This window comes from Oncorhynchus gorbuscha, linkage group LG17, assembly GCF_021184085.1.
Source record: "Oncorhynchus gorbuscha isolate QuinsamMale2020 ecotype Even-year linkage group LG17, OgorEven_v1.0, whole genome shotgun sequence".
NCBI lineage: Eukaryota > Metazoa > Chordata > Actinopteri > Salmoniformes > Salmonidae > Oncorhynchus > Oncorhynchus gorbuscha.
The window spans coordinates 45,477,191-45,491,633 of record NC_060189.1 but is presented as its reverse complement, the minus strand read 5'-3'; the positions used below and the strand labels follow the sequence as shown (position 1 = coordinate 45,491,633).

At 43.3% G+C, this 14,443-nt stretch overlaps 1 protein-coding gene across 2 annotated transcripts in view; it reads left to right on the top strand.

Annotated features, from left to right (window-relative positions):
- Window positions 1–14,443, top strand: part of LOC124001736 (guanylate cyclase soluble subunit beta-1-like) — a 57,586-nt gene that overhangs the window by 20,797 nt on the left and 22,346 nt on the right. For both annotated transcript variants that reach the window (XM_046308760.1, XM_046308761.1), the window contains one exon: window positions 422–659. In XM_046308760.1, the coding sequence (XP_046164716.1) occupies window positions 422–659 (238 nt within the window). The remainder of the gene's footprint in view (window positions 1–421; window positions 660–14,443) is intronic.

The following is a 14,443-nucleotide window of genomic DNA, read 5'->3' as shown; positions in this document are numbered from 1 at the left end:
GGTGCTAGAGGGGGTACGCAGCTGGAGGTTTAATGTTTGAAGGGGTACGGGACTATAGAAAAGTTTGGGAACCACTGATCTAGACTGATTGAAGTGGATTTAACAAGTGACCTCAATAAGGGATCATAGCTTTCACCTGGTCAGTCTGTCATGAAAAGAGGAAACGGAATGTTTTGTACACTCAGTGTATAAGCCAGTTAACAGACACTTTTATCCAAAATGATTTACAGTCATGCATGCATTTACCTATGGATGGCTCTGGGAATCAAACCCACAATCCTGGCATTGCAAGTGCCATCCTCTGCCAACTGAGCCATACAGGACCACACTCAGTATCTTTTGGTGAAATAAAATGGGAATAAAAACATCTCCAGAAGACAAAATAATCTATACGAGACGTTTTCTTTTCACTTTTCTTTAGATTGCTCTACTCAGTCCTGCCACCGTCAGTGGCCAATGAGTTGCGCCACAAGCGTCCAGTCCCGGCCAAACGCTACGACAATGTGACCATCCTCTTCAGCGGCATTGTGGGATTCAATGCCTTCTGCAGCAAACACGCGTCAGCCGAGGGTGCCATCAAAATAGTCAACCTGCTCAACGACGTCTACACCCGATTTGACATCCTGACTGATTCGAGAAAGAACCCCTACGTGTACAAGGTTTGAAGGGATATTTTGTTTTTCTCTACTCTTATTTACAGATAAAATTAAAACATTGACACATGCAACAGTCAGATGCACCATTGTTTGAATACTCCTTTCTGATTGGCTTGAAGGGCATTCTAGAGCATGCATTATTTAAGTAATAATGCCCTCAAAGCCGGTGTTTGAAGTATATTTCGGCACGTACCAATATATCCTCAAACACAGGCTTCTAGGGCATTATCACTGTTATACAACGGGTTAGCAATATAATGAAAATGTCAATGTCAACTTGAATAAGTTATTCGATTAATTTATTAATACCATTTCATCCTTCTACAAGATATAGTCCCGACCACAAATCTAGGTTTGCTACCCAAGCCGTCTGTCAGAGATGCAACCCAGTCGTTCAGTCTTTTTGTTCTGTCTATGGACCCGACCCAGTCATTAGTTCTAAATGTTCCATTGTCATACTGGCTGGCAACATTCTTATCCCTTGCTTGCTAGCTAGCCAACTACAGCTAACTTACAGTCACTTCAAACACTGCAGCCAGAATAACAGCAGCAGCGGCATTTGCATTTGTTTAAGCTGTTTTCTAGTGAAATGTATTTGGACACATCCATAACAATGAGCTAATGAGGCGTGATTTCACCTGGCATAGAAAATATGCTCTCGTTCAGAGGAGCTGAACAACGAAGCTGGAAAGACTGCAAACTAGCTGCACTTCGATTGGTTTGACCTTTTTTTGAATTGAAATGTCTTTGTATATATCGATAACAATTATGCCAGCTGATTCATGATTTCAACAGGCTGAGAAACGCTGCCTGCCTTTGTCTCGTCCTGACTCGTTCATTACTATGGGACAGTAGGAGATCGAATTTGAATATTGAAACAATGTTGCAAATGTCGGAGACATATACAACAAGGTTTATACAAATCTCCGCTGTTAAAAACTAAATGTTATTCTAAAAGAAATGTGAGAATGCATTTTATAGTGGAGATCAAGTTTATAATGTTGGGGGGGTGGGTTGAAACAGAATTTTGCATTACTGCTATTGGCCAATAGAAACACATTTAATAACAGATTCACTACATGGAACAACAAACAGTCCCCCAAAAATCTAAATTAAGTTTGTTCTGAAGTGTCTGTCCTATATCTGAAATAGCAGGAAACTATAAAAAAAACATTTGACATGCATTTATACCCTTATTTTAAGCACTAAACAATCTCTATATATGCTACCATAAACAGTCGGAAGTTCGGAAGTTTACATACACTTAGGATGGAGTCATTAACTTGTTTTTCAACCACTCCACACATTTCTTGTTTTTTATGTATTTATTTTATTTTATTTCACCTTTATTTAACCAGGTAGGCAAGTTGAGAACAAGTTCTCATTTACAATTGCGACCTGGCCAAGATAAAGCAAAGCAGTTCGACACATACAACGACACGGAGTAAAACAAACATACAGTCAATAATACAGTAGAAACAAGTCTATATACAATGTGAGCAAATGAGGTGAGATAAGGGAGGTAAAGGCAAAAAAAGGCCATGGTGGCAAAGTAAACACAATATAGCAAGTAAAACACTGGAATGGTAGATTTGCAGTGGAAGAATGTGCAAAGTAGAAATAAAAATAATGGGGTGCAAAGGTGCAAAATAAAGAAATAAAATAAATACAGTAGGGAACGAGGTAGTTGTTTGGGCTAAATTATATGTGGGCTATGTACAGGTGCAATAATCTGTGAGCTGCTCTGACAGCTGGTGCTTAAAGCTAGTGAGGGAGATAAGTGTTTCCAGTTTCAGAGATTTTTGTAGTTTGTTCCAGTCATTGGCAGCAGAGAACTGGAAGGAGAGGCGGCCAAAGTAAGAATTGGCTTTGGGGGTGACCAGAGAGATATACCTGCTGGAGCGCGTGCTACAGGTGGGTGATGCTATGGTGACCAGCGAGCTGAGATAAGGGGGGACTTTACCTAGCAGGGTCTTGTAGATGACATGGAGCCAGTGGGTTTGGCGACGAGTATGAAGCGAGGGCCAGCCAACGAGAGCGTACAGGTCGCAATGGTGGGTAGTATATGGGGCTTTGGTGACAAAACGGATGGCACTGTGATAGACTGCATCCAATTTGTTGAGTAGGGTATTGGAGGCTATTTTGTAAGTGACATCGCCGAAGTCGAGGATTGGTAGGATGGTCAGTTTTACAAGGGTATGTTTGGCAGCATGAGTGAAGGATGCTTTGTTGCGAAATAGGAAGCCAATTCTAGATTTAACTTTGGATTGGAGATGTTTGATATGGGTCTGGAAGGAGAGTTTACAGTCTAACCAGACACCTGGGTATTTGTAGTTGTCCACGTATTCTAAGTCTGAGCTGTCCAGAGTAGTTATGTTGGACAGGCGGGCAGGTGCAGGCAGCGATCGGTTGAAGAGCATGCATTTAGTTTTACTTGTATTTAAGAGCAATTGGACGCCACGGAAGGAGAGTTGTATGGCATTGAAGCTTGCCTGGAGGGTTGTTAACACAGTGTCCAAAGAAGGGCCAGAGGTATACAGAATGGTGTTGTCTGCGTAGAGGTGGATCAGAAACTCACCAGCAGCAAGAGCGACATCATTGATGTATACAGAGAAGAGAGTCGGTCCAAGAATTGAACCCTGTCAAATCAAATCAAATCAAATGTTATTTGTCACATACACATGGTTAGCAGATGTTAATGCGAGTGTAGCGAAATGCTTGTGTTCTAGTTCCGACAATGCAGTGATAACCAACAAGTAATCTAACTAACAATTCCAAAACTACTGTCTTATACACAGTGTAAGGGGATAAGGAATATGTACATAAGGATATATGAATGAGTGATGGTACAGAGCAGCATACAGTAGATGGTATCGAGTACAGTATATACATATGAGATGAGTGTGTAGACAAAGTAAACAAAGTGGCATAGTTAAAGTGGCTAGTGATACATGTATTACATAAGGATGCAGTCGATGATGTAGAGTACAGTATATACATATGCATATGAGATGAATAATGTAGAGTAAGTAACATTATATAAGGTAGCATTGTTTAAAGTGGCTAGTGATATATTTACATCATTTCCCATCAATTCCCATTATTAAAATGGCTGGAGTTGGGTCAGTCTCAATGACAGTGTGTTGGCAGCAGCCACTCAATGTTAGTGGTGGCTGTTTAACAGTCTGATGGCCTTGAGATAGAAGCTGTTTTTCAGTCTCTCGGTCCCAGCTTTGATGCACCTGTACTGACCTCGCCTTCTGGATGATAGCGGGGTGAACAGGCAGTGGTTCGGGTGGTTGATGTCCTTGATGATCTTTATGGCCTTCCTGTAACATCGGGTGGTGTAGGTGTCCTGGAGGGCAGGTAGTTTGCCCCCGGTGATGCATTGTGCAGTCCTCACTACCCTCTGGAGAGCCTTACGGTTGAGGGCGGAGCAGTTGCCGTACCAGGCGGTGATACAGCCCGCCAGGATGCTCTCGATTGTGCATCTGTAGAAGTTTGTGAGTGCTTTTGGTGACAAGCCAAATTTCTTCAGCCTCCTGAGGTTGAATAGGCGCTGCTGCGCCTTCTTCACAACGCTGTCAGTGTGAGTGGACCAATTCAGTTTGTCTGTGATGTGTATGCCGAGGAACTTAAAACTAGCTACCCTCTCCACTACTGTTCCATCGATGTGGATAGGGGGGAGTTCCCTCTGCTGTTTCCTGAAGTCCACAATCATATCCTTAGTTTTGTTGACGTTGAGTGTGAGGTTATTTTCCTGACACCACACTCCGAGGGCCCTCACCTCCTCCCTGTAGGCCGTCTCGTCGTTGTTGGTAATCAAGCCTACCACTGTTGTGTCGTCCGCAAACTTGATGATTGCGTTGGAGGCGTGCGTGGCCACGCAGTCGTGGGTGAACAGGGAGTACAGGAGAGGGCTCAGCACGCACCCTTGTGGGGCCCCCGTGTTGAGGATCAGCGGGGAGGAGATGTTGTTGCCTACCCTCACCACCTGGGGGCGGCCCGTCAGGAAGTCCAGTACCCAGTTGCACAGGGCGGGGTCGAGGCCCAGGGTCTCGCGGGGTCGAGGCCCAGGGTCTCGAGCTTGATGACGAGCTTGGAGGGTACTATGGTGTTGAATGCCGAGCTGTAGTCGATGAACAGCATTCTCACATAGGTATTCCTTTTGTCCAGGTGGGTTAGGGCAGTGTGCAGTGTGGTTGAGATTGCATCGTCTGTGGACCTATTTGGGCGGTAAGCAAATTGGAGTGGTCTCTGTGGCACCCCCATAGAGACTGCCAGAGGTCCGGACAGCAGAGCCTCCGATTTGACACGCTGAACTCTATCAGATAAGTAGTTGGTGGACCAGGCAAGGCAATCATTTGAGAAACCAAGGCTGTCGAGTTTGCCGATGAGGATGTGGTGATTGACAGAGTCGAAAGCCTTGGCCAGATCAATGAATACGGCTGCACAGTAATGTTTCTTATCGATGGCGGTTAAGATATTGTTTAGGACCTTGAGCGCGGCTGAGGTGCACCCATGACCAGCTGACTGGTTTTGGGAGAAGGAGAAATGGGGAAGGCTTCGGGGAGTTGCTGTGGGGGGTGCAGTACTGTTGCCCGGGGTAGGGGTAGCCAGGTGGAAAGCATGGCCAGCCGTAGAAAAATGCTTATTGAAATTCTCAATTATAGCGGATTTATCAGTGTGACAGTGTTTCCTATCTTCAGTGCAGGGGGCAGCTGGGAGGAGGTGTTCTTTTTCTCCATGGACTTTACAGTGTCTCAGAACTTTTTTGAGTTAGTATTGCAGGATGCAAATTTCTGCTTGAAAAAGCTTGCCTTGGCTTTTCTAACTGCCTGTGTATAATGGTTTCTAGCTTCCCTGAAAAGCTGCATATGACGGGGGCTGTTCGATGCTAATGCAGAAGGCCATAGGATGTTTTTGTGTTGGTTAAGGGCAGTCAGGTCTGGGGAGTACCAAGGGCTATATATGTTCCTGGTTCTAAATTTCTTGAATGGGGCATGCATATTTAAGATGGTTTGGAAGGCATTTAAAAAAAATAACCAGGCATCCTCTGCTGACGGGATGAGATCAATATCCTTCCATGATACCCCGGCCAGGTCTATTAGAAAGGCCTGCTCGCTGAAGTGTTTCAGGGAGCGTTTGACAGTGATGAGTGGAGGTCGTTTGACAGCTGACCCATTACGGATGCAGGCAATGAGGCAGTGATCGCTGAGATCTTGGTTGAAGACAGCAGAGGTGTATTTAGAGGGGAAGTTGGTTAGGATGATATCTATGAGGGTGTTTACGGCTTTGGGGAGGTACCTGGGAGGTTCATTGATAATTTGTTTGAGATTGAGGGCATCAAGCTTAGATTGTAGGATGGCTGGGGTGTTAAGCATGTTCCAGTTTAGGTCGCCTAGCAGCACAAGCTCTGAAGATAGATGGGGGGAAATCAGTTCACATATGGTGTCCAGAGCACAGCTGGGGGCAGAGGGTGGTCTATAGCAGGCGGCAACGGTGAGAGACTTGTTTTTAAAGTGGTGGATTTTTAAAAGTAGAAGTTCAAATTGTTTGGGTACAGACCTGGAAAGTAGGACAGAACTCTGCAGACTATCTTTGCAGTGGATTGCAACACTGCCCCCTTTGGCAGTTCTATCTTGTCTGAAAATGTTGTAGTTTGGGATGAAAATCTCAGAATTTTGGTGGTCTTCCAAAGCCAGGATTCAGACACAGCTAAACCATTCGGGTTGGCAGAGTGTGCTAAAGCAGTGCAAACCTAGGGAGGAGGCTTCTAATGTTAACATGCATGAAACCAAGGCTATTACGGTTACAGAAGTCATCAAAAGAGAGCGCCTGGGGAATAGGAGTGGAGCGAGGCACTGCAGGGGCTGGATTCACCTCTACATCACCAGAGAAAAACAGGAGGAGTAGGATAAGGGTACGGCTAAAAGCAATGAGAATTGGTCGTCTAGAACGTCTGGAACAGAGAGTAAAAGGAGGTTTCTGGGGGCTATAAAATAGCTTCCAGGTATAATGTATGGACAAAGGTATGGTAGGATGTGAATACAGTGGAGGTAAACCTAGGTATTGAGTGATGATGAGAGAGATATTGTCTCTAGAAAAATCATTGAAACCAGGAGATGTCAGGTGGTGGAACTAATTTATTGGATAAGGTATAGTGAGCAGGACTATAGGCTCTACAGTGAAATAAGCCAATAAACTCTAACCAGAACAGCAATGGACAAGGCATATTGACATTAAGGATAGGCATGCTTAGTCGAGTGATCAAAAGGGTCCAGTGAGTAGTGAGGTTGGTTGGGATCCAGACAGCTAGCCGGTGGTGCTCCGCGTTGGCAGTAAAACGGGTCCGGATAGGTAATTGTAGCCCAGGAGTGACTGATGGAACTCTTCAGCTGGCTAGCTCCGGTATAATTTATGTTTGCTCCGGAATCGACGTAAACCGATAGTCACAGCTAGCTAGCTGCGAGATCCAGGTATAAATGTCCAGAGCTTGCAGTTGAACATGGAGAGAAAAATAGGTCCGGTATGTTCTGGTCCGAGCAGTGCCGTACAAAACTGCCGATAGATTTTCAAGCTAAAGGATAGCTGATGACCACAAACCGTGGTTAGTTGAATACTAACGATTAGCCAGTAAAGAAGCTAACTAGCTTCTGGCTAGCTTCTGATTAGCTTCTGGTTAGCTTCAGGCTAGCTTCTGGCTGACTTCTGGCTAGCTTCTGCTTGTTAACAAACTATAGTTTTGACAAGTCGGTTAGGACATCTACTTTGTGCATGACACAAGTAATTTTTCCAACAATTGTTTGCAGACAGATTACTTCACTTATAATTCACTGTATCATAATTCCAGTGGGTCAGAAGTTTACATACACTAAGTTGACTGTGCCTTTAAACAGCTTGGAAATTCCAGAAAATTATGTCATGGCTTTAGAAGCTTCTGATAGGCTAATTGGCATAATTTGAGTCAAATGGAGGTGTACCTGTGGATGTATTTCAAGGCCTACCTCCAAACTCAGTGCCTCTTTTGCTTGACATCATGGGAAAATCTAAAGAAATCCGCCAAGAATTGTAGACCTCCACAAGTCTGGTTCATCCTTGGGAGCAATTTCCAAATGCCCGAAGGTACCACGTTCATCTGTACAAACAATAGTAAGCAAGTATAAATACCATGGGACCACACAGCCGTCATACCCCTCAAGAAGAAGACGCGTTCTGTCTCCTAGAGATGAACGTACTTTGGTGCGAAAAGTGCAAATCAATCCCAGAACAACAGCAAAGGACATTGTGAAGATTCAGGAGGAAACGGGTACAAAAGTATCTATATCCACAGGAAAATGAGTCCTATAACCTGAAAGGCCTCTCAGCAAGGAAGAAGCCACTGCTCCAAAACCGCCATAAAAATGCCAGACTACAGTTTGCAACTGCACATGGGCACAAAGATCATACTTTTTGGAGAAATGTCCTCTGGTCTGATGAAACAACAATAGAACTGTTTGGCCATAATGGCCATCGTTATGTTTGGAGGAAAAAGGGGGAGACTTGCAAGCTGAAGAACACCATCCGAACCATGAAGCACGGGGGTGGCAGCATCATGTTGTGGGGCTGCTTTTCTGCAGGAGGGACTGGTGCAGTCAGGAAGTTAATGTTTAGTCGCAAATGGTTCTTCCAAATGGACAATGTGCGAGCAAGGAGACCTACAAACCTGACTCAGTTAAACCAGCTCTGTCAGGAAGAATGGGCCAAAATTCACCCAATTTATTGTGGGAAGCTTGTGGAAGACTACCCAATATGTTTGACCCAAGTTAAACAATTTAAAGGCAATCCTACCAAATACTAATTTGAGTATATGTAAACCTCTGTCCCACTGGGAATGTGATGAAAGAAATAGAAGGTGAAATAAATCACTCTACTATTATTCTGACATTTTCACATTCTTAAAATAAAAGTGGTGATCCTAACTGGAATTTTAACAGGATTAAATGTCAGGAATTGTGGAAAACACTGAGTTTAAATGTATTTGGCTACAGTGTATGTAAACTTCCGACCTCAACTGTATTTTATTTTTACTGGTACCAGGGACCTTCAGACGAGTCTTGTGTGCGTCCTAGAGAACAACATTGTGTTTGAGAGTCTCAGCTTCCCACAGAGGTGTCATTTTAGTGTGTAGCCCAAACCATTTAGATGCTACAGACGTTTGTGTGAGAATACTGATTTTCGGGATGTCTTATGGTCTGATAAACACTGTCTAGCTCTGTCACCTTTCACCCCAGATGTGGAAGAGCAATATTGGCAAATGTTGTGGATTGAGACGCAGCCCATGAGAGAGAAAAAAAAGGTCTCATGCTTAAACAGAAGGATTGTGATGGAGTTTTTTTAATGTTAATTCGATTTCGGCGTAGCAAGGAAATTGTAGGCTAAGGGTTAAATTACTCCTAAACAATGTACATTTTTTGAATGTCAAGACTTTACAGTATAAGCCAAGCTGTTTGAAAAATGGTATGTTCTATAAACATTTACATTAAAGATATGCTTTCATTATGTAAATGAAGTCAATTGTAAGCTTCAGTTTGTTGCAGAATGATTGGTTGAGATTAATCGGAATCTCATCTAAATCTTAGGTATACAGTATTATATCAACTAAAAAGGGCAATCTGCAGTTCTGCATCCATTTTTAGATTGTATTAAATGGTATATACACCCATTGATTCTTGAAGAATTTAACTTACAGATTCCTCTGTCGTACCCATTAGAATACAAAATATAAGCTTGTTTTACTCCTTTGTTTACAATTTAAATGTGGGAAAAATACTATATAGCGTTAAAACATGGGTAAAACTATAATGTTGCTATAATGGATAGTCAGTCCTTGTATCCATAGCCCTGTCCATGAGTTTGAAAGTGGTTGCATTTCTCCAGCCCCACCCCTTGCTCCTTTAATAGATAATCAATTCAAACCTTTTTGAATGTCATATTGTCACAAGTGTGATGCACTGTAGAATTGATTCATTTGGATGTTTCTCTATTCAATAGCCTCACTGGGCAAACTTGTTATCGAGCAAGATTTTATATTCGTCATCACTAGGGCACTTTAGGCTTTCAGACAAGACTGCACTTTAAGAAGTCAAACAAACCTTACTACATCCAAGGGAAGGACTTCAGCACTGGGTCACCAAAATAAGTCAAATGTACACTACCATCCTCAATGACTAGGTGGTCCAAGTTGTTAACTGGCACTGAAGAGCCTTGATTGTCTATAAACTGGCATAAGTGTTTAAGTAGAGATGTTTCAACTGCAGGCATTTGTTAAAATAACTGCCATTATCATGGTCCGCTCCTGAAGGGGTCTGAGTTGGGCTAGATGAGGCCAAAAGGGTAGTGTCTTAAAGAAATACTACTGCAAATTGCACTATCATGACAATTTTTGCTCTGTACTTGTAGAGGCTTAAGAGGCTTCTTAGATTGACGCCGGACATGTAAGTACGTTTAAGTATTTAATGGTAACTTAGAATGACATTCCCTAATACACCTGGCGTAAGCTACCGGGGGTTCTCTCAAGCATGGTTATATGGCAGACAGAAAACGGCTACCGATAACGGAACGCAAACCCCCGTCTTGAGTCAATACTGGCAACTATTGGTAAACAATTATACCAGGTTACATTCCACTCTTTAAAGCTAATAACACAATTCCTTTCTGAGCTAAAGCTGCCAATTTTCTCATAACAAATCACATGCTATTTTTACATGTTTTCCCGAACATGATCTCCCTTAGGATCTGAAATAGTCTGGCGGACGTCTCTCTAATAGAGCGTCTCTGAGGTGGTGTAGCTAGTGTCACCAGCACTTCACCCCTTGATTGTGAAAAAGTCATTTTGTGGAGACTTCACAGGAGGAGGTCGTCCCAGATTGGTGGTCTCAGGAAGTTGAGCCTTGGTATGTTTGTCCAACTGCAACTATAGGGAACGTTCCAATGTTCTGTCCTGCTCGTTTCAGCATTGATCCATGGAACTGGAATTCGAGCTCGGATCTGATCCACGTGTCTTCTTAGTCTTTGTCCACTTCCGATGATCACAGTATAGGGTACTGGTCCTGAGCAATCCTCAATTGTAGCTGGAATCCATTTCGGACCAAACCCATAGTTTCTTGTGTAGACATCTCCAGGTGAGAAACTTCTGAGTTTGTCTCTGTCATGTTTCTATTTTTGATTCCATTGCTTTTGTTGTATTTTCACTTTTAGGTCTGGCCTGGTGAGATAAAAGGTTGACCTTAACCTCCTTGACATCAGCCTTTCTGCAGGTGACAACCCAGTTGTAGCTTGAGTGATCCTGTAGCTAAACACAAATCTTGACACCTTTCAATGCTGCCCCCTTGCATCTTCCTCATCCCCTCCTTCAAGGTCTGAAACACACGTTCTGCTAATCTGTTTGAAGAAGGGTGAAAAGGGCTGACGTTACATGCTGAATTCCATTTTGTTTCATGAAACAGTGCTTGTGAAACAAGTAGCATTGTCGCTAACCAACATGAGGCAATCCCATGACACTGAAGCTTTGTCTCAACTTCTCAACCGTAGCCTGTGATGTCGGCGTGTTCATGGGGTAGACATCCATCCACTTTGATTCTTATTCAATCAGCACAAGAAACATTTTTCCTAGGAAAGGTCCAGCGTAGTCCACATGTAATCATGTCCATGGTTTTTCTGGCCATTTCCATGGATGTAATGGCGCGGTGGAGGAGGGTGATTTTCTGTTACTCTGACAATCTGCACACCGGCTAACCTCATTTTCCACATCCTGGACCACCTTTGGCCACCAGACGTAGGACCTCGCTAGGCCTTTCATTCTCAACTTACCTGAAAGCGCCTGGTGCAACAACTTCAGTAGCATACCCCACTCTTGTGGTGGCATAACTATTCTTGAAGCCCACAGAACACACCCATCTCAAATACTCAAGGCCAAGCGGCGAGCGTAGTAAGGCATGATCTGAGGCTCTGTCACGTTAGGCCATCCTTTCAGGATAAATTCATGCACTTGTGATAACTTCACATCCTTTGAATTCCATTTCCTGATTTAGGCTGTGTTCACGGTTGAATCTTCTAACACGTTGATCATCAAGACTTGGTCATTTTCTCCTTCCTGAGCGACGCTTTCTGGAATAGGTAGCCTACTCAGAGCATCAGCATTCCCATGGTATCTACTTGGCTTGTAAATTATTCTGTACTCGTAGGCCCTGAGCCACACAGCCCAATGTTGAACTCTTGGAGAGACCATTTGTGGTACTGGCTTTTGTTCATGGAACAGAGAGATCAGAGGCTTATGGTCGGTCACAATAGTGAATGTTGTACTTGTGGGATCTCTGTATTCTGAATATGACAGCCAGTCCTTCCTTGTCCAGCTGGGAGTATTTTTTCTCCGCTGGCAACAATGTTATTGACATGAACCTGATTGGTGCAGAGAAACCAGTGTGATAGCGCCGTATCCACACCATACGATGAGTCGTCGCACGATAAGATCTCTGTCTGCTGAGTAGTGCACAGGCACTTCTGCTGATTGCAGTAACACCTTTGACTTTGCAAAAGATTCTTCCTGTATTTCTGACCATTTCCAGGCCACATCCTTCCATAACAGTTGATTCAGTGGAGCTATAGAGGGTAGAGAGGTTAGGGAGGAAGCGATTGTAATAGTTCAGTAAGCCTAGATAGGCTTTCAGCTCTGTAACGCTTGTCGGAGCTGGAGCTTCCATGACAGCCCTCACTTTAGCTTTGACTGTGTGTAACCCCTTGGCGTCCACCTTGTGACCCAGGTACTGCACTTCATCAGTTAACAGTGTACACTTGCTCCTCTTCAGCCTCCTCCATCCTCAAAACTTCACCCAAGTTACTGAGATGCTCCTCTTACGTGACAAGAATGTTGAGGTAAACTGCTACCTTGGGTATAATAATAATACAGAACTCCCTCCATGGTTCTTGGGAAGATAGCTGGTGCGGAAGCCCCCCCCCCCCGAAAAGGTAAACGTTTATAGGTAATCATCCCTCTGTGGGTGTTTATGGTGACACTTCATCCATTAGCACTTGCTGATATGTGTGACTCATGTCCAGTTGTGAACTGTTGCCCTCCGGTTAACATTGAAAGCAAATCCTCCACTTTGTGTATAGGTTACTGCTCCAGTGATGACACTATTTAGTCTGCTTGTAATCACAGCATAATCTGATTGAACCATCTGGTTTGAGTATGGGAACAACTGGTGTTGCCCACGCAGAAATTGACAGGAATAATTATATCCTCTGCTAAGTGTCTGTCAATTTCCACATCCATTTTAGGCTTCATGGCATATGGAACTGATCTTGGCCTATAGAATCTGGGAGTAGCATCTGCAGCAACATGAATGGTAGCTTGGACAACTTTCAATATCCATAGCACTTCTTTGAAAACACACTCATGATTTGAAAGCACCTGAAGCAGTGTCAATGTCTCTGTGGTGACATGTTTGATTTCATCCCAGTTCAATTGTATTTCCTCAAACCACTCTCACTAGTTCGCTTGAGCCAGTACCTTCCACTAGTAAGAGGCAGACTTTTCTTTTGTCCATGATATTCCACTCGAACATCAGCAACTCCAATCACAGTGGTCTTCTCCTCTGTGTATGTTTTGAGTTTAACAGTGGTCTCTCGGTTTACACGGAATCCAAACCGGCCATCGTGCGCAAATGTATTTTGTCCCCCTACACCAAACGCGATCACGACACGCAGGTTAAAATATAAAAACAAACTCTGAACTAATGACATTAATTTGGGGACAGGTCGAAACGCATTAAACATGTATGGCAATTTAGCTAGTTAGCTTGCACTTGCTAGCTAATTTGGCCTATTTAGCTAACTTGCTGTTGCTAGCTAATTTGTCCTGGGATATAAACATTGAGTTGTTATTTTAACTGAAATGAACAAGGTCCTCTACTCCGACAATTAATCCACACATAAAACGGCCAACCGAATCGTTTCTAGTCATCTCTCATCCTTTCAGGCCTTTTCATATCTTGACTTATGTGGTGAATGTCAGCTACACTTTAATAGTATTACCATGACAACCGGCAAAACAGTTTGTCTTTCAATCACCACGTGGGTATAACCAATGAGGAGATGGCACGTGGGTACCTGCTTCTATAAACCAATGAGGAGATGGGAGAGGCAGGACTTGCAGCACGATCTGTGACACAAATCGAACTGACTTTCGCTTAGCAACGCAGATGCTCGTTGGCGTGCACGAGCAGTGTGGGTTAAAATTAAATAACATGTATGTTTAAATTTATTTTGCAAAGCTCATGTGGTGTAGTCAGCCTGTAACACACCTAGAGTAAACTACCTGAGGCTTTCTCAAGCATGGTTATATATGATAGTGGAAAGCAAACCCCTATCTTGAGTCAATGCCTCCATCTATTGGTAAACATAAATATACCAGGTTACTACAGTACTGAAAGGGCTTCATCTTGACAACTTGACTATTGACATACACACTTGAGGATTGCATTAACAGTGGACTCACTAAAATATCACAATAATGAGTGTAGTATTATTTTAAGCACCTCACATTCCTTTAACACAAATACCCACAAATACCCACTAACATACTGTTTTCCAAAGTAAGGAAACACCAACATAAAGTGTTTGAATAGGGTGTTGGGCCGCCACGAGTTGCCAAACAGCTTCAATGCACTTTGGCATAGATTCTACAAGTGTCTGGAATTGTATTGGGGGGATGCAACACTATTCTTCCATGAGAAATTCCATGATTT